This window comes from Macrosteles quadrilineatus, unplaced genomic scaffold (genome assembly GCF_028750875.1).
Source record: "Macrosteles quadrilineatus isolate MER2022 unplaced genomic scaffold, UCM_ALF_1.0 Scaffold_2__2_contigs__length_208266976, whole genome shotgun sequence".
NCBI classification, from domain to species: Eukaryota; Metazoa; Arthropoda; class Insecta; order Hemiptera; family Cicadellidae; genus Macrosteles; species Macrosteles quadrilineatus.
In genome coordinates, this window is record NW_026542595.1 from 174,856,285 (window position 1) to 174,882,836 (window position 26,552).

The 26,552-nt window shown below is 39.3% G+C and overlaps 1 protein-coding gene across 1 annotated transcript in view; it reads right to left on the reverse strand.

Moving 5' to 3' along the window:
• Window positions 1-25,928, reverse strand: part of LOC128987233 (cadherin-related tumor suppressor-like) — a 208,059-nt gene extending 182,131 nt beyond the window's left edge. The window contains exon 1 of the mRNA XM_054407983.1: window positions 20,607-25,928. Coding sequence (XP_054263958.1) covers window positions 20,607-25,835 — 5,229 coding nt within the window. The 5' untranslated portion in view covers window positions 25,836-25,928. The remainder of the gene's footprint in view (window positions 1-20,606) is intronic.
• Window positions 25,929-26,552: the final 624 nt, after the last annotated feature.

Sequence of the window (26,552 nt, forward strand, 5' to 3'; positions counted from 1 at the left end):
CTACCGCCGATCTAAATCCCAAATATTTAAAATATTTCCGACTCGAATAACACTGAATGACCAAATGTGTATCCTGCTTCTGAGAAGGTTGCCCTGACTCATGGACTCCAGCTGTTAAAGATTTGAACATAAATAAGCGGTTTAAGCCTTATCAGGTCCCATGTCAAAGGGCGGCTAGGGACCTCTACAAAAAATGATTGGGGCTAAGCGGAAGGGAGAGTAGTAGAAAAACGCAGGGTCCCTCATAAAAGATTCTTAGCATCGGTATCAATTTTGTCAATTTTCCATTACTTCTTTCTTTTTAGACAAGTGACAACCTGTAGCTCTCAGTGAATTTCCGAGTAAAATCTGTAATAGTTGCTGAACTAATCTCTAAACAGTCCCTATGATTTGTGAAGAACTGAAGATATTGCCAGAGTCCACGACGCAAGACGAGCAATGCGCCGACGTTGTACTTAGCGGTGGAGGGGATGAGTTTATAGGGCGATTGTTTCATAAAGACTGCTATTGTGACGCTCTTTGGCTTTACTACATCTCCGAGTTGTAAACCTAGAGGGATTACATTAGGGATACTCTACTTAGCCTACACTGAACTCCTAACACAGAGAATTTATAGTTAGATATAGTAAAACATTGTGCTATCCTCTCGAATATCTGACGATTTCCTCATCTTCAAGACTACGGAGAAGAAGAGCAAGAGATCAATAGGTACCGAATGATTGAAAATAAACATTTGACCTCTCTTGAGTAAAAAATCTCTTTTCACCTATCAATTGACCAACAAAGATTTGCAGCTGAAGGTCTCAAGTAATGGTATTTTAAATTCCTTACTTTTTCACCTACAACCTTGGACTGAACACCGACGGACACTGGACAGTTGTGCTAATGGTTCAAACAGACGTGTCTAGTAGACATCGACAAGAAACTTTCAACGTTAGACGTTGGAACACTTGTCCAGGCTTTTTTCAATTATTAAACATGTCCACAAAAGCAGTTCGCAGAACACCGGTTGACAACGATTCGACGGAAAGTGCCATAAATAGATAGAAAAAGGTAGCAAGGTAGTGATCCGGTCTTTTGTAGCCAGGACACGGCCTTGGTGCGTGGCAAAAAGCCGACGAACAGGTCAACAAACCGCACGCCGCCGCCCCACGGCCCAATTTCAATGTGATTATCGATAGTAGTTCTCTGTCGGCGGATTTGACACAGCGAAGTCCTCCGGATCAAGTTCATGCAAAGCCGGAGTCTCGATGGAGCTTAGAAGCGGCATCCATTTTAAACGCGACCTTTCATTACTTTTGTTTAATCGTGCATTAATTGCGCCAAAGAGTTCCTCCCGTAAAGTCAAACATACGTCAACTCTTTCACAAATTACATTTTGAAATTTTGATGGTTTCCTAACTATAATTTTTTTTATTCCTAAAATATCAAAATACTCATCAAAAACGTACACTGAAGAGATTTAATAGATTGTTTACAAAGTGCAACCCTCGCTTCCATGAACGTGAGTTCTCCAAGATGCGAGAACGACAGGTGAGTGCGGCTCGTCTCAACCATGGTAATTACTGTATTACTGTAGAAATGTGCCGGAAAACGTCGTCACTCGGGCGGAAAACGAGCGGTTACAAGAGTGCTAAGTGAAAACAACGAGACCGACCATCGTTACTGGAAAACGATAGTCACTAAACCGCCACTTACTTAGGTCTCCTACTTGTCTCTTCATTCTTCAAGGCTAGCCACAGGAGGAGTGTGTTTATTTTTTAAAAGAGGATGTAAATGTTTTAAAATGCTCGTAAGTGAAACTGTAAACTTTAAAGGTGGCAATTGAATCGGAATGTTGTTATGTTGGTTCCAAAAAGATTTTCTCATTGAAAATATACTTTTGATTTCGAACAAAAGTAGGTTATGATACAAATTAGTATGCTATGCATAAAAAAGAATAAATTCATTTTTTCATCCTCAGATTGCTCTTAGATTGATTTTATTTGCTGGACCATGATGGACCAAGATGAACTTTTCAATACAATAATTTTGTTCCAGTGCATTAGTTTAACCAATCATACAAATCTTTCCAAAGATTGTTTAATTCATATTTGACACAACGACCCAAAATACAAATTAATAAGCCTTCAACCCCCTACGGTAATATATATTATGTATCCAATAATTTCTATAGTAATTTTTTTTCAACCAGCAAGCAAGTAAGCGTGTGAAATCCTTCATAAATTCTGACAGTTCAGAGATTATGCAAACATGCAAATGCGCTGTAACGCTGTAACCGGTAAGGTATGACTGGTAGAGCTAACAAATCGATCACAACAGTGGCAATTAATTCCCGGTTAATTAATTTGTCCAGAGGAGATGTGTATCATGCGCATCACGCCTAGAACTGGCGCGACACACTGAGCATGCGCAAACGTTGCATACCTTCCCGCTCAAGCAACACGCCGCAGCCGGCGCGAAGAGTACACGTGCGCGCCGAGTTGACACTAGTTCACATCAAATACTAAATAGTCAGTTGGTCTCATTGATCCATTGTCATTGTACAAAGGTGATTCGTATGCAATTGTACTCAAATTATTTTCTCAGTTAGTTTTGGACTGAGTTCTAACTACATTTTGGTTTTTTAGACGACGAAACAGCCGGTGTGTTCAGTACAACAACTGTTTGGTAATAAACCAATGAGTCCTCAGTGACTAATAACGGCACCACTAAAATCCGTAGAAAAGGCAAGGAACTTAAAATATCTAATGAGCCACAAACTCCTCACAAACTTCATTTTACACTTATTTTGAGTTTAGGTAAATATAAAAACTTAAATCTTTGAAATACCCAAATTTTACAATATACCCAATTGGAACCACCGATTGGGCAATAATTGCGCCAACTACTCCAGGGAGCCACCTGATTTGTTGGCTGGATAAGCCGCAAGTGGCGGCCCTCTTCGACTGTATAATTGAGTAAGTTAGGTTAGGTTAGGATATATTAGGATGACACGTAAACAAGGTTATTCCTTCTGCATGCAGCTCACCCCTACCTGGCTTGGGCTTGGCGCAACTAAGGAACTCATTGGCGCAATTAAAGCAAGACCATCAACCAGCTGGCGGCGGTGGACAAACGCAATAGGGAGGAAACAGCTGTGTTTAAAAGCAAGGACCAATAAAAAGATCGAATCATAACAAACAACAAAAGAGATGATCGAGAGAAAGAAGCGGAGCGAGCGGCTCATATTACGCGGTGTCGTGTTTCGCTACCAATTGGCCGCCTAAATAATAACCCGGGCTGTTTGTTCTCACGGGCTGATTAGCCAGACCGGCCATGTTACCACATCCCCGGCCTTGGGGTTAGGGTACTCCGCCCGGGTGACAACTTATGAATTTGGCGAAGGGAGATTTCAAATAGATAACCTCTCGAGGTTGACCAAGGTTTCCCTACCTAGGTAATAGAACTACCGAAGAAATATGTCTGACAATTTGAAATGGTCCTGACGTCATCGGTTCGGTCCAGGCCCGTGTATCCGTACGAAAAGGAGACGTACATGACATTTTCTCCTAAGACGACATTTTGACACATTCTCCTCCAACCAAACCGGCAACGTATAGCAGAGAGTTGGGAGGATCGTGTGAAAAAACCTTGTACGTAACATGTTCTCTAAAGACGACATTTTGACACATTCTCCTCCAACCAAACCGGCAACGTACAGCAGAGAGTTGTGACGATCGTGTGACAAAACCTTGTACGTAACATGTTCACCAAAGACGACATTTTGACACATTCTCCTCCAACCAAACCGGCAACGTACAGCAGAGAGTTGGGAGGATCGTGTGACAAAACCTTGTACGTAACATGTTCTCCAAAGACGACATTTTGACACATTCTCCTCCAACCAAACCGGCAACGTATAGCAGAGAGTTGGGAGGATCGTGTGAAAAAACCTTGTACGTAACATGTTCTCTAAAGACGACATTTTGACACATTCTCCTCCAACCAAACCGGCAACGTACAGCAGAGAGTTGTGACGATCGTGTGACAAAACCTTGTACGTAACATGTTCTCCAAAGACGACATTTTGACACATTCTCCTCCAAACAAACCGGCAACGTACAGCAGAGAGTTGTGACGATCGTGTGACAAAACCTTGTACGTAACATGTTCTCCAAAGACGACATTTTGACACATTCTCCTCCAACCAAACCGGCAACGTACAGCAGAGAGTTGGGAGGATCGTGTGACAAAACCTTGTACGTAACATGTTCTCTAAAGACGACTATTTGACACGTTCCGGGAAGCCCGCTTCGAGGACTGGTGTCACTCGATACAGGAGTCCGCTGCAATTTTGTGGTAAATGTTCAGTGATCAGTGATCGAAGGTAATGTTACCGCCTGTGCTCATGCTCATGTACCGATGTCCCACCCACTCATGCGTTGATGCGTCCATTTTGTGTAGTTGTCACCGAGCCGCCCCCCGTCCTTCAAGACGCTGAAAACTGGCCGAAACCGATAGCAGGTATGATTTTTAGGTTGGTGTTTTGTTAATACTCGTGGTCAATATAACCGTAGACAGTTGGTAGGATAGAGATGTGGAAGCCTTTCTAACAAGCTGAGTTGACTATTTAAAAGCACAAAACACCAACACACATTCAGCTGTTGAGCAAGTCAAGTTGCTGAGGTAATCACCATGATCTATCTTTACAAAATAGAATCTAGCAAGTAAATTTCTGTACAGCTTAAATGAATCCCCTTACCAAGGAACAGCCGGTTGAATCCTGATAAGGGATCACACTCGATAGAAATTCTACACCGTCCAGTAAAGCTTGGAATGATTCTGCTAGACAAAAATCATAAGTGTAAAGAGAAATTCACGGTCTCACGGGAAGCCATCACTAATGGCAGCCATCAGCGACATCTCGCGTTGTTCCCAAACATTAATTGAACAAGGAGACTAATTACGTCGGCCATTAATGCTCGTGATCAGAACTTGATAAATGTTTGACTATTTTTTATTGTTTAAGAAGAGCGGCGGGGTCGCCCGGGGCATGTGATAGTGGTGCCCTCTACACTGCACTAACGACTGGACACATCAAGCGAAGAGAACCAGAGAGCTTTCAACAGTGTGCTGAAACGCTGAATGGTGTCTAGGAATACTGTTGATAAAAGAGTGGGGGACATCCTAGCGTGCTGCCATACTGTCTACTAGCGAATGTACTGTACTTGGCCACAGTAAATTATATGGGGCAGATATATCGATGTTTTAACCACGGTTAATTAGTGTCTAGGGTAGTTCCACGCAAAAAACCTCTTAAAATCACTAAACAATACCAATAGACGACTTCTACTAAAGTCACGAAGCACCTTCTGGAGATTGCTCAGTGGAAATAGTCGATAAATTTTAGGAGAATCTTCGATTTCACAACTTACATTCTATCTCCAAAATTAAAACAACAGGGAAAGAAATACTGTAAAAAATATTTCAAACGTAAAATAAACCTGTGGCAGCATACAAAGAGCGCCTCTAACTTTATCTTTAATTTTTTCACCTAGTAAGGAGCCCAAGAAAAAAACACAACCCTTAAGATCTTACCACAACTACTGCAATGGCTACTTTCCTACATCCAAGACCGACACAGCCTACACCAATCGAGGCGATCCATTGAGGGCTTTATTTACCCACCCAAAAGCAAACGTGTTCGAAAGACCATTACCGTGTGATCGGTGCAACTGATAGATCTCGTTCAATAAGCAGGTCGGTAGCTCAGGACCAGTAGCGGCAAGTATTTATATAATATATTAAATAAACAGTTTGTCGACGGTTGGACCCAGTATTAGCCCAGCATTACAGGCCGCCGCGTGATGGAAATGTGGATCGTGAGGTGATTAAATAATTCTGATCGAACCGCGGGCCTACAACGCTCCTGGCTGCATGGCATTTAGGCTGGGTATGTCTGTTGGCACCACTGATTTGTATTGTTTGGTATGAGATCATCATAATGTTTAAACGTTCGTTATCCGATATCGAAAGTAAATGCAATTGTCTCCATAATTTTGTTAACATAATATTATTGAAATTATCTTTATCATTCAGTATTTATATCGAGCAATGTCTAAATAAAATATGTCATTTCGTTATTCAAACGTTTGTAATTATTAATTGCTGTCGCAACATAGCAATTTTGCCAAGTGCTTGGGGGTCAATTATGGCTAAATTTTATAGCTATTTGCTTTTACTTTTTTATTTTGCATATACAATCTTAATACACAAAACTTAGGTTTGAGCTAAGAAATACTTCCAACAATGTAACTCAAATTCCTTTCTGATTGAAAATTTCCAATAAAGCTTCCTCCTTCAGACTTATTATATCTCCCCCTGAATAAGAAAACAACTCCCTTCAACGCAGTTGAAAAATACACTCTAAATTGTTTTGTTAATGTTTGCAAAACGCCAAACAACTTCCTCTTCCTTCATTTCACAATCCGTTTAAAGCTAATTTCTTCATCCACCTTCTAATCACCGCGAATTACATCGACAATTCAATAACAGAACTCCAACAGCTTTGTATAATATTGTTACATTCGTCCAAATTGAATACATTATGTTTAATTGATTTCTTTCATACGGCGGACGACGCATTAAGTGGAGGGGCTAATTAACAAGTACCCTATTAGGAGGTGATTATGGTATGGGAAAATATGAAAACACATACCGAGTGCCTGGGGTCAACAGCTCCGGAACTGACCGTCCGCTTCAACCACTTCAACACGGTGGAAACCAGTAAAGTTGTAAATATTCTAAACGTACGTGGTTACTTAACTATTTTAATCACCGTGGAAAAGTTTATCGGTGAATAAATTCAGGCCTAACTGTAAATATAGTGACAAGCCAGCCAACTACAAGGGTTGAAAGATATTTTCATTTAATTGGTCATGAAATATATTTGTAATTGCGAAAATACATTACTTCAAAGGAAACAAACCACGAAAACAAATAAATAAATCAAACACTAACAAATGAGTCAAATTAAATCTAACTTTTGATAATGATAGGCATGACCTTTCGGTGAATTTCGTCTATCCTACATTTTCCCTCAAATCGTCGGATATCAAGATAGCATACTACATGAGCTGTTCTATTTAAATTGGAGTTTACACTTGCAATGTGTGCAAACACAGAATTTAAAATTGCATGCTATCAAGAGGTATTGTTAATGAGTGGCGGATTGCGACTATGATATTTTTGGACTTTTTTACTCTTCACGGATCAAAATATAGATATGACTTCAGGACATCTTGATGGCAAATGCCACTCACAAATCAAACTATTTACAAGGAAAACATTTGGAATATTAAGGAAATAATTTGACAACGCAACAAGGAAAGGAAGCGGGTGGTTAAGGGAATAAATAGTGGATTATTACGGCGCCCAAACCACAGGCAGTTCCTAGAAGAAATTTGTAGCACGCAGCTCATTTGGGGCGTTCAACTACTCAAATTTGGCCCACACCACTTTGGACAGCCTCTACGTGTTTTGTAATATCAAGAATCAAGTTGTGATGGATTCCAACTTATGTTACTTAAAAAATGCCCACAGTAAAAGTTCAACGGAAACCCAATTTATAATATATAAATATCTGTGACATTGTACATTTAGTTACGTATAGAGGTCAGCACTCTTAGTCACATTTTGGAGCTTTAAATTGAAAAATCTATTGTTCAAAATCACTTGTATAAGTAACCATCAACATTTATAAGGTAAATTGTAGTGCAGTTATGAATTCTTCTTCAATGATTTATTCTTTCAGCTTTTAATCCCCTTTTTAATTGCAATCGGCGTAAAACTAACAGATACTATACGTACAGTAAGTTATTTAAAAAAAGTTTATTTAAAAAGTTATTTAAAAGTTTTACAACTATATAGCCATTACACAAACCCAACCAGTGAATTCAAATCTTACAACAATAAACGATTTGTTCAGGTTGTCTTTGGGGTGGTGGGTTCCATTGGTATTTAATAATTCTTTAATAAACACCAATAACAAAGAGGATAAGTACTTTTTCAGCTAACTTTTTTTGAAACAATATCATACTAATATTATAAATGTGAAAGTTTGTGTGTTTGTTTGTTTATTTGTTTGTTTGTTTGTTTGTTTATTTGTTTGTTTGTTTGTTTGTTTGTTTGAAGTTCAATCACGCATTAACTACTTGTCGGACTGTGTTGAAATTTGGTTTGATGATAGCTCACATTCCCGATTAACATATAGACATATTCTTACCTCAAAAATCCTTTCGGGCTCCGCCCCAGCGGCTCTAGAGTTTCCCATGTTAATCTTATGAGTATTCATATTTACTGTAAAAGGAATTAAATAATTTTGCCAGCTGTTTCAACTACACAATTTGTTTCTATGATATTCAATAGCATTAAAAGGTTATACGGTTTACCAACAGGGTGCAGCACCATTCTTTATACATTTATGACACCAGCTAATTTGAACCAAGCAGCAACAAAAACCTGAGTGCGAGAACTTTACTTCTTTCTATTGTTTAAATGAAGTGGTAGAACATTATGGCTATGGTAGATGTTCTATATACTATAGTATACCGTAGGCTATAGTAAGCCAAATTTTCTCAAAACGTGTCCTCTCTCATTGCAAATGCAAAGCATTTAGCTACAATAAGCATTGTATACCAACCCCGTACGAAGGACGGGTACTCAGCTAGTACACAATAATTTGAAACCAAACATCCACAAAACAACCTCAAATTAAAACAACCACCCTAGAAAGTATTTCCTTACAGTATAATCAATTCTAATTCTGCACCGACACCGGACCCGACGTAATGGGTTAATAGTCTACGTTAATTTCACCACATTAATAATACATATATTTAAATCGTGTATGCAATATGCAACGAGTGATTAAGTTGTACGACAGCGCTGTCGGTAGCGACGAATTGTGTAGAAATTAAAGTTAAATTTATCGATGAGATGTTAAAATATTGTAATTTGACTACTCATTTTATCCGAAACCATCGCATTGGTAGTGTAAGGTATTTCGGAGTTATGAGCTATACAACTAAACATATTTTAAAGTAACAGAACTGGTATACAATTTATAATTGTTTTGGTATGGGAGCTTCTGTGCCTTAAGTACAAATTATTAACTTGGATTTTTTAGCGGTTTCAAACTAATATTTATAACCTTCTAGTTTCTACACATTTGTAATTTTTCACAAGCGATTTTAAAGAAAATCTGCCACAACCCATAGATTGTTTCCATTATTCGATGTGAACCTTGTTTGGAATATATTATTGATAGAATAAAAGGATTACCTTATCCAACCACAGTTGGTATGACAACTAGTTTCGTTCCTTAGAACTTCGTCAGGTCATTGTATGCAACTACATCATCAATGTATTAATTGTGGCATGTCGAAAGATTCTTTAAAATACTTTCAATATCACAGTAATCAAAACTTGTCATGTTGATCAAATAATTGAAACAACATAAAAAGTGATAAAACTGGTTAAAACTGTAAAGGTTTGGCCAGCACTGTCTTATCACTGTCACTGACTAAATAAAACTGACTGAATCACTGAATCATGAGGATACTTCTCTCCAGTGCCACCTGTATTTCAGTTTGTTTTTCTTCTTATTTTATACTTATCTAATTTGTAGCTAGTCAATATACGTATAAAATAGAATAGCGTTACACTCAATTCTATTTTATACGTATACTAGCTGACCCGGCGAACTTCGTATCGCCTAAGTTATAGGTTTCCCCTAAGACAGACCGATGGAAAGAAAGTACCGTTACGTTTAATTTTCAAGATGATCTCGTTCGCTACGCTCACTCACCTTTAGGTTGGAGCTCGTTCGCAGCGCTCACTTGCCTTCAGGTTAGCTCGTTCGCTACGCCAACTCGCCTCCAGGTTGAAGTTCGTTCGCTACGCTCACTCACCTTTGGGTTGGAGCTCGTTCGCTACGCTCACTCACCTTTAGGTTGGAGCTCGTTCGCTGCGCTCACTTGCCTTCAGGTTAGCTCGTTCGCTACGCTAACTCGCCTCCAGGTTGAAGTTCGTTCGCTACGCTCACTCACCTTTTGGTTGCAAATTAGCTGTTGTCATAAATGTAAAAGAAATAATAGTGCTGCACCCTGTTAGTAATCCTTGTAACTTTAATGCTATTGAACATCATAGAACAGAACCAACTTGTTTAATTGAAACAGCTGTTAAGATTCATTAATTCCATTTCTCATAAGGTTAACATGGGAAACTCCAGAGCCACTGGGGCGGAGACCTTTTAAGAATTTCGAAACGGGAAATAATTTACGTCCGATTCGCATACCTACAGAATTTACACACCAAATTCCATAACGATCGGTGAAGTCGTTCCGGAGGAGTTTGCAGACAAACACTGTGACACGAGAATTTTATATATTAGAAGATTTTGACTAGTTGTCATACCAACGACTGTGGTTGGATAATATAATTCTTTAATTTTATCGATTATTTTTAACATGCCGTGATTGAACTCAAGCTTCCTGGTCAAAGTCCGAGATACTAACCCTTAAGCAAGGAACACACCAATTCAGTTTAAATTCTACCAAAATATATACACTTCCAAGCTGTCCCTCGCAAGTTCCCCTGGCTGAACTTGAAGAATCCAAGACTTTTACAACAACGTCCATAAATAAAATGGACACCAAGCCGTGTCGCACTAACGACATAACGACTGGCGAAAAGCGAGAAGTCCAAATGATAAACGACCTTACATTTATATCCCGATCCCTCCAATCGAATGAAGATGATTTACCCGGCTGTGGCGCGCATATCTCAAGTCTAATGTATGGCGGGAGGGCATTATAACGTGATCATTCAATGGATGACCCTGCCATGGGTGGCATCTGGTATGTCCGCGACCATGGGTGGTATGTATGGTTCCTGGTATACTTGTGCATTGTATGACTGCGGTAGTATGTGTTTGTGGATAGGTAGTATTTTCTGCTCATATACGGGAGTGTTTTGTATAAAATTATATTGGTAGATTGAGATGGTACTAAGGTAGAGATTTAAAATAATGGAACAAAGCGATAACAAAAGTGGATGTGTATATGTAATCTGTGATAGCGTTTTATAAGATATTGAAATACGATTTGCGCTGTAGTATGTCTACGTTTGAGTTTATCTCGTGACTGCTACATACTTCAAGACTCATAGACAAACTGATGCTACCATCTACAACTATTGAGCTTAGGATTCAATGTTTGTCCTCCATACTTATTTTTTCTTGATTCTATCACACCCGAAACTTATTTTCACATTATAGCAATGGTGTGCTGGTCCATACTGAAATCAGAGAAATCTTAACCCTTCCAGACATTCTGTCATTTCTTCGCCGCCAGGCGCACTTTGACTAAACGACGGATTATAAGCTCATAAATAAGAACTAGACGAGAGTTCGTAGCGCGGCACCGAGCCCGGCAATGCTAGGATATGCATACTAAATGGCAGCCCCAGCCGATCTCCAGATAGCCGACTAACAATTTAATCCGGCCAAAACGTATGGTTAAATATTTGGCCGATGGGCCGGCTGCATGTAATGCCATGTTTGCCGATTTCGAGCAACGCCCTCGGTGTTCAGATAAAAGTCTAATTAAAGCTAAGTTAATCTGTGCGGATGGGCGCCGACCTGCCGGGCGCATTCCGACGTCTAGTTTAACGGAGTCTACTTTGTATCAGCGGATACCGTCTAGGTTAACGGAGTCTACTTTGTATCAGCGGATACTGTCTAGGTCAACGGAGTCTACTTTGTATCAGCGGATACCGTTTAGGTCAACGGAGTCTACTTTGTATCAGCGGATACCGTCTAGGTTAACGGAGTCTACTTTGTATAAGCGGATACCGTCTAGGTTAACGGAGTCTACTTTGTATCAGCGGATACCGTCTAGGTCTACTTTGTATCAGCGGATACCGTCTAGGTCAACGGAGTCTACTTTGTATCAGCGGATATCGTCTAGGTCAACGGAGTCTACTTTGTATTAGCGTATACCGTCAAGTTTAACTGAATCTACTTTCTATCAGCGTATAGCTTCTAGTTTATCGAAGTCTACTTTGTACCAGTGTATACTCGTCAAGTTTAACAGAATCTACTTTCTAGCAGCGGATAACTTCTAGTTTAACGGAGTCTACTTAGGCTTCAGTGGATATCAGAACTGATTTCGAATAAAAACACGAAATGTTGTAAAATGTGTTGAGCTGATAAAAAGTACTAATATCAATACATATAAACAATTACTCCATAACATGTAATTTATATTCTACTAATTAAACTCTATCATAAGCCATTAACACTTTTATGTTATCGCACAAACAATTGTCCACACTTATTTCATTGATTAATGACGATACTGTACACACCACAAAGCCTATAAAATATTTCCAACAAACATTGTATTTACGAAGATTTTTTAAAGTAATGTTTCGTCATCTGCTTATACTTATTGACGTAGATTATGTATCCCATTATGTATCGTATTATTTGCTTAAGTAGTATCTATGACCTATAAGCTCAAACCAATTAAATGCTTGTATTTATTTTGCCGGACTGAGGGCATGGAGTTTGCCGGTCGGTAAGGTCCGTTTGTACCAGACGTCCGAGTCACGACGGCCGATATGATAATTTATCAGTCATTTTGATTGAAGACCGTACGGAGCTTGGAAACCTGACTGACCTATGAATAACCGGCAACCGGCGCTGGCTTCGTCCCACCGCTGTGCGACGCGGGCGCGGGCCGCTCCTAGGTATCGCGTGTGATGCGATGGGAACCAGGCCTTAGGCTACTTTAGGAGAACTAGAACTTTGGCTCTAGCTGAACTACAACTGAGACTTAGGCCAACCCAGGAGAACTATGCGTCAGACTTGAACTAAATCTTGGGCTGATGTAATGGAAAAAGGCATTGGACTCTATGCGAAGTGATTCAAGAATCAGGCCATAGGCCATTTAGGAGACACCCAGGTCTTAGGTCAAAATCTTGTAAACGCACTCTGTTAATAATTTAAAATCTCATCGGGATTGCGAATCTTATTGGTGCACTTGCCAGGAACCATATTACTTAAAAAGTACTCAAAGTACAACATGAGTACATGCATTTATTTTTACATTCAATGTTATATTGTAGTCCCTAGGGTAGTTCTGAGAAAGACTTGAATGGTAAAAAATAATGAAATGTTGTGTGTACAAATTTTATTAATTGAAAGCTATGCAGATATTTATAATAACTTTTTTATTTTATGTTGAGCATTGCTCGTGTTAGTATACACTACACTTTAAAAAGTTGACAAAGTAATTTTTCGATCGATCTTAAAAAACAACCCAAATTCCAAAATTTGTATTTCATTGGAAAATTTAAAAATTAAATAGGCCTATATATTTATATATTAGAAGCTCTTGTTTAAACTACATTATGGATAAACTACAATTACCAAGCTAGACTTAGTTGTATTTGTATCGTTTTCAGAAAAGCCACGAATAATCATAGTTTGTTTTGCAATAATGAACAATAAAAAAATATTACCATTAATTTATCCTTTTTCATTTGTAGTATGGTAATTATTGATTGAATTTGTATACGAAATAATTTCAATTAACTATTTATTTTTTAATTAGCTAACAACACGTATTAATTAATGTATGGAAAATAAAATATCCAAGCAACACTCTTGAAAAGCATTTAAAAGAATACTAGGCATATTTTAAAATTTTCTTCATCCACATTAAACATGTTTTTGCGTAGGTTTCAGCAATTAAAGCTACAATTTAGTTAAAACTATTGGGTAAGAAAATTAAATATTTCAATCTACTAAGTGTGCGATTTTTAATGTAATTATGTTCTATTTAAAACCCCAAGGTCAAATCAAATCAAATCAAAACATACTTTATTTCCAAAAAAAATGCAGAATATAAATTATAACATAACTTCCAGTGAAACAGACACCTTATTTGCTATTGCATAGATAAAAATAATTAAATATCAAAATAAATATAAACTTAATAATAACAACAAAGGATGTAAGGTCTCAGAGAAGCTATGTTAAACATATACATTAAAACAATGATACTTAAAATCGGTTAAATTAGCAATACAATATTAATAATACAATAAAATTGTTACGTGCATTTTTATGGTTTGCTAATCGCCACTCGTAACTAACCTACTAAGTACTTATCAGCTTAATATTTATTGTAACTATCAACATAATTTGTTCAATTATAACTCAAACTTCATTTCTAACCATCCTAAGAAATAATAACATACATATATGTCACACGTTTCAAATCGTCCAACTTGACACCACATTGTCACCACAGATCTAATAATCAATTAATCAATCCATTAAACAATAAGATTCATTGATATGCAGCAATTTATCAATGGAAGGCCGCGAGAAGCTTATGTAGGAACAAACAAATCACCCAGAATAAGTAAATAGCAATTATGACATGAGGTGTGTTAGTGTTAACACAATGGCAAGGTGTAAAGTACTTGTTCTAGGTGTCGGCAATGGGTGACTAACAAATGGTATTTATGTTTATTAGATGTCGATTGTAAATTATGGAATTTACCCGAGCCAAGTACAGTCCCGCAATGCGGTGCATTGGAGAGATGTGTTATGCGGTTTAATAGTTTCTGACGAACGGTGTATATGTTAATCTTATAGGACATTGGTATTTGGTCGTAGAGATTGGTTTTGCGATTTTACATTACCATTTGGTTTTGGATGCGTTTGTTACTAATTTTATAGTTGACATAAAGGAATATGGTGGTTAGTTTCAGTGACAATTCTACAGTAACTTTTGCAACATTAAATGTTTTTATTTTTTTAAGTGTTTTTTTCTGCGAATACATAAATTCAATTTAAGTTACTTAATTGTGTTTGGCACTATCAGATCACACATATTGATACTAAATGTATAACCTTCCTGTAAAAATGTGCAAATTGTGAAATAGAATTTTTCAAAATATTTTTGTTTAATTAGATAGTTAAATATAAATCAAGATAAGCTGTAGAATCAGCCTATAAGAATTGAAACTGGAATTTAGTTTTAGATGTGGGAAAAAGTCAAAATCGTCTCTTAATATAGAGATAAAAAAGCATAAAAAGTAGTAGTCGATCACAGTTTATCTCCACTAAAATTTGATTATGAAATGGGGTGATTTAGACCCGGTAACTAAAACTGAATAAAATCATGCAATTCACATAATTAAGTCAAAAAACTAAAGTTTGCTTTCGTGAAAAAGAAAATGAAACATCACAAGAGTTTTTCATTATATAGTATTTTTATGTTTGTACATTTTAACTTCGAATTGTTGAAACCCTCGCATGTTATTACATTGTAAAATGAAGTTTAAAATCCTGTTTAAGGTCCTATCAATTTAAAACTCCGAAGTAATCTCTCATCCAAACTAAAAATTTGTTTTTCCTTCAAAAATAGTTGTTAACCAGTAAAATAGCCTACCTTCTTTGTGGTGTACGTCTAATATATTACTATCTAAACTTTCCAACTATAATACACAAACCGACATCTCTTGCTAAATCCATTATGAATTTTATTCATCGATACGCCGCAACAATTAATAAATATTCATTACAACGAAATTCCCGTTGAAAGTAACTGAAATGTCAAGAGGTTCTCGACCAAGGGACGAAGTGAGATTCAAATACCCGTGTAAAGGTTAACCCCCGCAGTATCACATGATGCAAGTAAGTTAGGCAATGCACAATTGAATATTATATTAATATACCAGCTGTCTCGCCAACAGGTGTGGGGCGTTGCGATGCTTCCACAATTGGCGCGAAAGTGAGGGTTACCATTTTTGTACGTATGACATACGAGGTATTTCCAAAATTTGCAGAGGAAATTATAGTTAAACACAACGCTTGTTGTACTATATAGCAAATTGAATATTGACGACCAATGTTAACAACGACGTCGGTTAAAACTTAAAAAAGTACGGAATTTAAATGTCAAAATACTTAAAGTATAGATACATTTAGAGCCAACAAATCTGCCTTAACCACAAAACACAATTAAATTCAATTATTAACAATTTAATTGTCTAAAACTCTTCGTCTGTAGCTGAGCTACTTCTTTTACATCATATGATAAATGGGCAACGGTTCTTACGGGAATACGAAATTTACATTGAAACCTGATATTTACCTCCTTAACATTCTTGATCCCAACTAACATTTACATTTGGGCTACTTTCTTTTAAAATCTAGTCTAAACATTTCACATAACCGAATGGAGTCGGATTAAATCTGTCTTTGAATGGATTCAAAAGTTTTCTTTAAGAAAGTTTTAAGTGAATCTAATTCTATTTGTGGCTTTGATACAACCCAAGGTTCTAATTTTCCCCCAAGTATTCCGACCCATGTTCTACGACCCCAACGTATTACTTGTATACATGTAAAAACATTACATGTATTACAGTACTTGTATATAAATCCAAAATATAGGTCCCCATTGTCTCCCAATATCCCAGGGGCAGATTCAATATCCCCAACGTCTCTCCCACATATCCCTCAAGTCCCAATATCACCCGTCTGCCCCGGTGACGACATTTACCTCCGTCACGTACGCGGGTATTATTTCGCCCCCTAATTATTCCCCCTGGGCCAGACACAATTCAATTGTTCTCTCCATTCATTCGATTTGGTCCGGTCTTCGCTGACATCGCCATTACAGTTTTCACACGAGCTGTCGCGTCGCATATTTTTAACTCAAATTACAGGTGGTCTCGTGTCACAGGTCGCTATTGTTTCGAGATGACTTTTGTTGACTTTTATGCAGGGCTTCGTGTGCGATCGATTGGAGGTGAACGAAAATTCAAAGGGTTGGGTGGGTTTTATCACAGTTTAGATTCAACAATTAAAGAACATAAGATAGTCGCTAAACCGTGTATTATCCAGACAAACTTATAGATTTGGATAATAATTACCTTATTTAATTTAACTAAATTTTAATTTAAGGAAAATTTCCACAGTACGAAGTTACTTTGTTTAAAATGCGTCAAACAGTTACTACAAGCTTTTAAACGTATGTAAACCTAATTAGACCAAAATATCAGTCTATTAAGTGTTCCCTCATTTTAAAAGTGTTCATGCCTTTCACTAAAACCTGATATAATTCATAGTTTTTTTTTTCGTTTGCGAGATTATATATTCCGAAAAATAAAACAGTTGTAGGTTGTAGGCCTAAATTACACTCACTTATTTAAAATATAATAACATATACTGCAGTTAAGATAAGAAGAAATGAAGAAATATATAAACTTAATCTTAATCTCATTTTCAATATATTACAATTGATTTTGCAACAGCTTTGTAGTATTCACACGGTAAACGTTTTTCCTTAATTCCATTCGTTTAAGTCTCTTCCTTCAAAAAATAACATTTCAACAAGCAGCTGACAAAAAAACATAAATTTACGATGAACTAACTTGGATATCATTCAATTATAATCTGGCACTAAAAATACAACGTCTTATTTCAACAAAGTCCATTTAAAAAAATCACAAAATTTTTAAGGTTAATGAAAAAATTTGTTCTTTTTCCCATTTTATTCTTCATTATTTGTTTTTCATTCAATTGAAAGGAAACGCCTTTAAGCTCGTTTTCTTGTCAAAACATCGAAAGGTTCAGATAAAATATTCAAATTCGGTGGACACTATTGAAGGGACTGACTTTAAAGCACTTGGGCAGCACCGGAAGAGGGGGAGGGAGGGAGGGGTGTCCCTCGGAAAATAACGACGGTAAAAAGGGACGAGTCTTTACGACAACCAGAGAACTGTTATTAGGAGGTCACTTCATTGACTGGCTTCGGGAGCTCCAACCTGTAGGACCGTCTATACTGTGTTAACTGTTTAACGAGGCAAATGCACGGGATACAGCATAAAGCACACGTTATTTTAAATCCATTTTCTTCCTAGGACGTTTTACACCTAACAATGTACCGAAAACGTGATATGGCGAAGTTTTCTTTGGTAAACTATGTGTTTTATCAAATCTCTAGGTATTTTTTTTTATGTTGCTGCTAAAACATTTTCACAATTTAATGGGTAATTTAACTTCAGTAAAACTATTGAGACCATTTCGTTATTATAATTAAAGTTTTCGTAACTGATCAAATGCATTAGGGTTTCGGTGATTTGAAATAGGACCCAGCTGTCTTGAAAAAATGGCCGGTACAGAACTAAAGACACAATTAATCTTAGTTATCCATAAAAAAATTTCGCACTTTTCCAACGCTCATCCCTACTATTTGGAGTGACATCCCTATCATATAAAAGTTATAAGTAAGTAATTTTATGATATGTGATTCTGTGTTGTATTTACAGATAAAAAAAGAATTAACTTTTACTTTTCAAACAATCATTGAGCCCACGGTTCGTGTTAGTATTTCACTGAATGCATCTCAAAGGGATCAAGATTGGGAAGTAGAGAGTTAAATTAAATAGTGTTTTCCTCAAAGAACACCTTATACATTTTTTTAATGTCTTTGCTTGCTTCTATAACCTTTTTGTTTTCATCCAAATCGCCAAATCACTGTTTTTCTAATTAATTAGTTGATTGGGGTAAAATGTTAAATATAAGTGAATAAATGTTATTAATCTTTGGTAAATGGTGTTAAATATTGTAATTTTTATATAGCAGTACCTTTTGGAGCAAAGATAACGGTCATAATTGCATTTATCTAATGAATTAATGTCATATCACATAACTTTCCAGACCTAAAAATGTACAAAAACGCATCTCCAACACCGACTCTGACTTAGCGTGTCCCTAAACAGAACAATCGTGCTGAGATGACCCTCGTAAAAACCACATAAAGAAGTGAACTGGCGAACACCAGTAGCGTAGATAATTTAAATAAATGCGCAGAGTAGGCGAAACAAACTGTATAAAGTTGAGATTTACGAGCAAAAACATTAATGACCTTTGTGGAGAGGGTACAAATAAGTAGAGAGGACGCAATGGCATAGGTCACGTTATATTAGTAGAATATTAGTGACTCAACCGTCTGAATAAATTCTACATTGCATAGTTTTGACAAAATTTGACGTAAATTGTAAAACTGTGTTTTAAACCGTGATAAACGCTCATTGAAACTTAAATTGATGGTTGAATTGCGTTACCAGAAAAAAAAGGTTTAACATTTTGAATATAAATCCATTTTTTAATTATCACCTGCTTGTCCCGACCGATTTTTCAGCTTTGCGATTACATAATATTATTTTTATATTTAAATAATAGGGGAATTCTACAAGTGTTTGTTAAAAACTATACAGTTAAGTATTAAACGAGGTACCAATTAAATATTTTTAATTTATTGAGCTTTAGTCCTTTATTTTGTAATTGTATAAAAATGGAACTATTGTGTTAATTTAAAGAATATTAACACTTATGCCAGTTTACAAGTGCACGCAAAAAAATACTTTTTGGCACGATAAGTTAACAAAATATTAGGTATAAAATTACAATTTTAATTAGACAAGGCATAGAAATTTAGTAATAAGTTTAGTGTAGAATTGATTTGTATCATTTTCGGTGTATTGTATTGAACACAATTATAAATTGGATTGTCTTAAAATCGTAGCCAATACACAAATAACATATGAAGCTGTTTATTTTATATGTATTTTAAAGTGCTACTGTCAAACTATTACAAAATTTAATTAATTTAATAAATTTTTTACTTTATTTTATAACGCTAATGGGTACTATAAAATTTCGATCTTTAACATTTTATTACGATTTAATGGGTTAAATCTTCGTCAACAATAATTCATTATTTTAAATTAACGATTGAAAATAATGTGTTGGATTGTAATAAAATTAAGTCGTTTAAAATTTTATCATTATGCTCTTTAGAAATGTGTTTTACTTATCAAAGCCTTTAAGTTATCGTATGTCTGTTTGTTAAGCTACCGCTTCGGTTAATTTATGTACAACGTAATGTTTCATTCGCATTTTATTTACCAATTAAATTGACATATATGTGTATTTTATTTGTGCATCTTTACCACAAGAATATTTTAATCATTGGCTAATAAATTGGGATCTTTTCACACGAACATGTTACTATATATACTATGAATTTTCTTAAATTCACAAAGTTTAATTCTTGTTATATTCATTATTATTATGTTGTTTCCAAACTAACAAATATAAAATTAAAATTCAAATAGTATACTATGTTTCATTTACGTATTAATATTCGTCCTTTTTCAATATTTGGTAATATTTACGTCGAAACACATTTTTAAAATATTAATTTTAGTTTTAATTTCCACTGATTTTACTAGATGCAATGTTGAATTATACATTTAAATTTTTAAATTTCTGATTTCTATTTTATCTCTTTGTCAAAATTTAGTACTAACCAAATTCTTAGATTTACGATGTTGTACCACGTTTTTTTACATAAATTAAGTTAGAAAATAACCAACAAATTCTAACAAGCTTGGCGACTATAATGTTTTTAAGTTAAAATACCACCAGAAATCAATCACTTATTTTACTACTGATAACATGAGGAGAGTCCTACCTTAGTTTTTCCAGTCCGTGGGGTTGGCGAGTTGACTACGATGGCGTGGACCTCGACCTCGTACCACTCTGGCCCTGCCTCCCTGTCCAGCACCTCAGCTGTAGAGACGACTCCCAGCTTGGTGTCCACGTCAAACAGACGGTCAGCCTGTCTACCTCCCACGCCAGTCACATTGGTCACGTAGTACTCGATATCCGCTTGGTCGCGATCCTTCAACCGAGCACTCACGGTCAACACGCTGGTGCCCGGAGGTTCGTTCTCGTACACACTCCCCGTGGTATCCGCCCTCTCGAACACCGGTCCGGGCCCCGACCCTAGCGCGATGATGGTGATGTACGCGTCAGAGGACTTCCTGTCCGATTGTACAGCTTCGTCTGTGGCCTTCACCGATATCTGGTACTTGGGCTCCGGGTCAGGTAGGTACCTGCGGAGTGTCACGGCTCCTGTACTCCTGTGTAGCCTGAACAGGTCGGTGTTGCCGGTCACCAGGTCGTAGGTGACGAGACCGTTAGTGCTGGAGTCTGCGTCTCTGGCGAACACCGTCATCACTGTCATGCCGTCTCTGCCGTGGTATCCGCTGCGCTGAGGTGTTGGTAGAATGGCAGCGTTCATTGATACGAACACCGGTGCGTTGTCATTAGCGTCCTCCACTATTACTGTGACGAGCTTCTCTGCCGATAGTCTAGAAGATTCCGGTAGAGCTTGGTCAGTAGCTACGACTGTTAGACGGAACGTGTCTACGGCCTCTCTGTCTATCGGTAGTTGGGTGAGGATGACTCCGGTCTTCGGGTTGATTTGGAAATGTAGTATCCCGGGATTGAGAGGGTCTTCCGGCTCTTGTTTGGAGATGGCGTACGCGATCTTGCCGTTGATACCGGAGTCGGGATCCTCAGCCGTCACCGTCACGATGGGTGTGTTTACGGGGATGCACTCTCTGATCTGACGCACGATTGCCGTGTTTGTGAACGCCGGAGGGTTATCGTTGCAATCTTCTACCGACACGGTAAATACTATCGAGGTGGACAGTCTCGGGTTTCCTCCGTCTGAAGCAGTAATGTTGAGGACATAAGAACCGAGCTCTTCGTAATCCAGTGGCTTATGGAGATAGAGGGTTCCGGTGGCCGGGTCGACGTGGAAAGTGTCCCTTCTGTTGCCGGAGCTGATAGAGAACACGACCTCTCTGTTGACACCAACGTCGGCGTCCGTCGCCTCGAACTGAATGAGTTTGGTCCCCACCGTGGCGTTCTCCAACACCGATATCTTGGCCTCCGTGTGCGTGAACACCGGCGCGTTGTCGTTCTCGTCCAACACGTCGACGACCACCGTCGTTGTGGCGCTCAGCCGTCCTGTGATGGCCGCGTCGTGAGCTACGACAGTCAGGGAGTAGTGAGAAGTCGTCTCTCTGTCCAAGTACTTGGCGACGGTCAACTGTCCAGTAGCTTCGTCCACCGCGAACTTGCCTTCTTCGTTACCCTCTGACAACGTGTAAAACACGTCCCCGTTCAAGCCTTCGTCAGCGTCCGTAGTAAACACTCTGATCACTTGTGTTCCGATACTAGAGCCTTCTGATATCTGAACTCTATACGGCTGTCGTAAGAACTGGGGAGCGTTGTCATTCACGTCGGTAACATAAACATTGACTTTCACCTTATCCCGATGCCTCGTAATTCCGTTATCGCTAACAATGGCTTCCAACGTGACATAGCTCTGACCTGTCGTCTCTAACAGCTCCTCTCGGTCGAATACGTGAAGAGTTTTAATAAATCCGTTCTTGGGATCGATGGCGAAGTCCTGTTTGGCGTTTGACAGTGAGAAGGTGAGCTCGGCGTTACGTCCTATATCTCTATCAGTAGCGGCTACCTTTCCCACGAATGAGTCCGGAGGCTCGTTTTCTCTAATGTGGAACGTGAAGGTAGAGTTTGTAAACTCGGGACGGTTGTCGTTTTCGTCAATCACATGAATCACTACAGGCACCACGGAACTCCTCGGGGGATCCCCCTTGTCACTGGCAGTTACTGTCAACGAGTAATAATCTCTCTCTTCCCTATCCAGCGGACTTCTGACGTACATAAAGCCATCGGGGAACACTCCGAACTTGTCCTCGGCGTTTCCTTCTGTGATCGCATAGGACACTAGACCGTTAGCTCCCAAGTCGGCGTCGGAGGCGGACAGAATAAAAAACCTGTCGTTGACCGGGGTAGACTCTAGGAGAGAGGTCTCGTAAGAGGTGTGGTCGAAGACCGGAGTGTGGTCGTTGACGTCTACTACTGTGACGATCACTACATGCCGCGCGGACAACGGAGGCTCTCCCGAGTCCGTCGCTGTCACTTCCAGGTTCAGCCAAGTCCCCGGCTCCGCGCGGATCGGTTTATTCAAGTATATCACACCTGTCGCTTCCACTATCCTGAACTGATCGTCCGGGTTGAAACTGAGGCTGTATGTGACCCTGGAGTTGAGCCCGGCGTCTCTGTCCCTCGCTCTGGCCAAGTACACCTCTTGTCCCACGGCGGCGTTCTCTGCTATGGTCGCTTGGTCTTTGTCTCTTGTAAACACGGGTTGGTTATCGTTCTCGTCCAGAATACTGATGTTCACAGTCGTTTTACCGTAGGACAGACCAGCCCGGGCAACTACCGTCAAACTATAAGATGACATCAATTCTCTGTCGATTCTATTGGCTGTTGTTATGACACCTGACCTTTCGTCTATTCTAAAACATCGGTTTGGATCGCCATATACTATTGAATACCTTTCGTTATTTTGCTGAAAGTCTAAAGTGCGTACTTGTACTCTTCCTACTTCTCTACCGACGGCTGGTTCCTTCTTTTCGTGATCTTCTGATATTTGAAAATTATAACCACCAAATGCGTCGAATTCAATTGTTTCTATATGGCTATCTTTGATAATTTCTACAACAGCGTCCTCTACAGCTTTTCTGTCTCCACGGTCTTTAGCTGAAATTTTCATCCGATACAATACTTTTTGTGAATTTATCAAACTAGCTTTCAAGGACATTACTCCAGTGCTGTCATCAATTTGAAAAATGCCCTCACTTCCACTCTCTATACCAAATCTGATAGCGGCATTCTCGCCCTCGTCCTTATCGCTAGCTGTCACTTTGAGCAAGGACATCCCTACTGGCGTATCTTCGCTAACCTGGACAAAGTACTGTAGAGGATAAAACTCTGGACTGTTATCGTTTACATCCTGAACTGATAAGAAAACTGTGGCAGTTGACGATTGAGGGGGCGTTCCTTGGTCCTTAGCAATAACTCTGATTTCATACCGGGAAATCATTTCTCTATCTAATTTTGTTTTGATGGTTAACTGTCCGGTAAGCGGGTCTAATCCAAAAACTCCTGGATACTTTTGTTGCACCTCTGATTGTAAACTGTATGTGACACTACCATTAGTACCTTGATCGTGATCGGTAGCCGCTAACATCGCAACTAACGTATTTGGGGGAGTACTTTCAGATAAACTAACATTAATTACATTCTGAGAAAACATAGGCTTTTCATCATTTTCATCTAAAATAATAACCTTGAGCTGGGTGTACGCCCATTTGGGGTTAGGCCCTCCATCTCTAGCTGATATTCTTAGTTCTACCGTACCTTGTACTTCTCTATCCAATGGAGCTTTAGTAGTAATTAATCCAGAATCGATATCCATTACAAACCACTGATGATCGTTTCCTGACACAAAAGCATAATACACTTGTGCATTCACTCCCGTATCTTCGTCAGTTGCGGTTATTCCGGCCACGTACGTCCCCGGAGGGGCCAACTCACTCAGAATTGCGGAATATTCACTTTTCTCAAACACTGGCTCGTGGTCGTTCACATCGTTTACATGGATGATAAGAAAAGCAGTCGCTGTCCGAGGTGGGGATCCCTTATCAGTAGCCACGATAGTGAGGTTGTATTTGTTGATGTGTTCACGATCCAATACTCCGTTTACACGTACTATGTCGAAGCTACCACTGAATTCTAGTCTGAAATGATTTCTCTCGTTGCCTGACTTGATCTCCACTCTCGTTTCCCCGTTCAGTCCTTCGTCCATGTCCACCACTGAGACCGCCGCCACCACAGAACCGTTAGACGCGTTCTCATCCACAGTAGCGAACCCAGCTGTCGATGGGAAGTAGCGAAATTTAATTACGGGATCGTGATCGTTCGCGTCCACTAGATTCACTGTAACGTACGTCCTTCCATCCTGTCTAGGCGAACCGTGATCCCTGGCGAACACAGTAAACACACAACTCTTCGGACACCCACCTCCCGGCTTGGCTTGCGATATCTGAGGACAGTTCTGATGTGGACAATCTAGAGGTTCAGACGTCGTTATCACACCGGTCTCAGGGTCCACAGCGAACTTCCTCTCCGAATCTGAGAGGAAATAGGTAATTTTAGCATTATCACCGATATCACTGTCCGATGCCATAACTTTCACAACGACCGTGCCGAGGGGTACACTCTCGTTTAGGGAGACTATGTAATCACTGTGGTCGAATATAGGAGGATTGTCGTTGACATCCAAGATGGTGACATTGACCTGCAAGTATCCGAACCTGGGTGGACTCCCACCGTCCCTTGCGGAGATGTTGAGTTGGTAGAAGGCCCGGCTCTCCCTGTCGAGTTTACCCGTAGTTTGTAGATGCAGGTACGACGTGTCTCCACTAGGGTTGACAGTGACTTCCAGCCTGAACTTGTCATCCTTGTTGCCGGCCACTATCCTGTAGTCGTCGGACACTCCGTTGACACCGGCGTCCCTGTCTGTCGCAGCGTCCAGCAACAGTCTCGTCCCGGCAGCCGCACTCTCGGAGAACGATACTGCGATACTCGACTCCGGGAACTCTGGAGAGTTATCGTTCACATCCACCACGACTATTCGCACTTCTATCGGATACGTCGGCTGACTCGACAGCACCACGAGATCGTAGCGATCGTTCGTTAAAGTCTCGCGATCCAGCACCACTGTAGTCCTTATCTCACCCGTAGTCCCGTTCAGGACGAACTCCCGAGGTGGCTCGTTAAACCTGTATGTGAATCCTCGCTTGACAGGGATGTTCCCGACGATAGTTCCTCTGGGCTGACCCTCGGCTATCTCCAACTGCACCCTGGTGTCCACGGCCCTGCTCTGCATCTGCGCCGAGGTGTCTTGAGCCACGACACACAGTGCCGCACCTAGGACCGCGACCGCGCACCGCAGCACAGCCCCGCGCCACCGCATGTCTCACACGCACCGCACTCCCGTCTCCGTCACCACATACATTCCGCGCTCTCTGGACGAGCGAGCAACACTGAGCGCGTCTCCGTCTCTCCGCTCCGTCGTCCCTCTCCCCGCGCCCCCTGCCCCCGCCAGCCCCCGGCGGATTTTATGGCCGCAAATAGATGGGCCTAGGCTAGCGAGGTATTCAACATGGCGGCATCTTCGCTCTCTCTCGCTCTCCCACATGCCCCCGCATCTCTCTGTCGAGCATACAGCCGAATTTATGCGTGCCGTTGTTGGCTTTTTTCTTCACTCCGGGTTCTTCTTGTCTGAAATAAAGGAATGTTAGGTTAGTGGTCGGTCTGAGTCATTTGACTAATTGTTAATTACACACAGTTTAGGTAACCCAGTCACATATAATTATTGAGCCGGTGTTGTTTTATTTTTGTTACCGGTACTAACTATGCACAGGTCTTTACCATGAGAATGTCTACAGCATACTTAATAAATATCATTTTCACATGGAGACAATGAAAATGTGGAATTATTTAGATCCAATTTAAAAAATTAATTTCAACTAATTATAAATTGTGTATACACATCTTATTTACATGTACCACTTTTCCATAATCCATATAGTAAATCTATATACTGATTAAAATATTATTTAAGCATTTATTCAATTCTAATGTGCTGGGACTAATCTTTAAGTATGCAAACCAAAACCCCTTGTTCAAA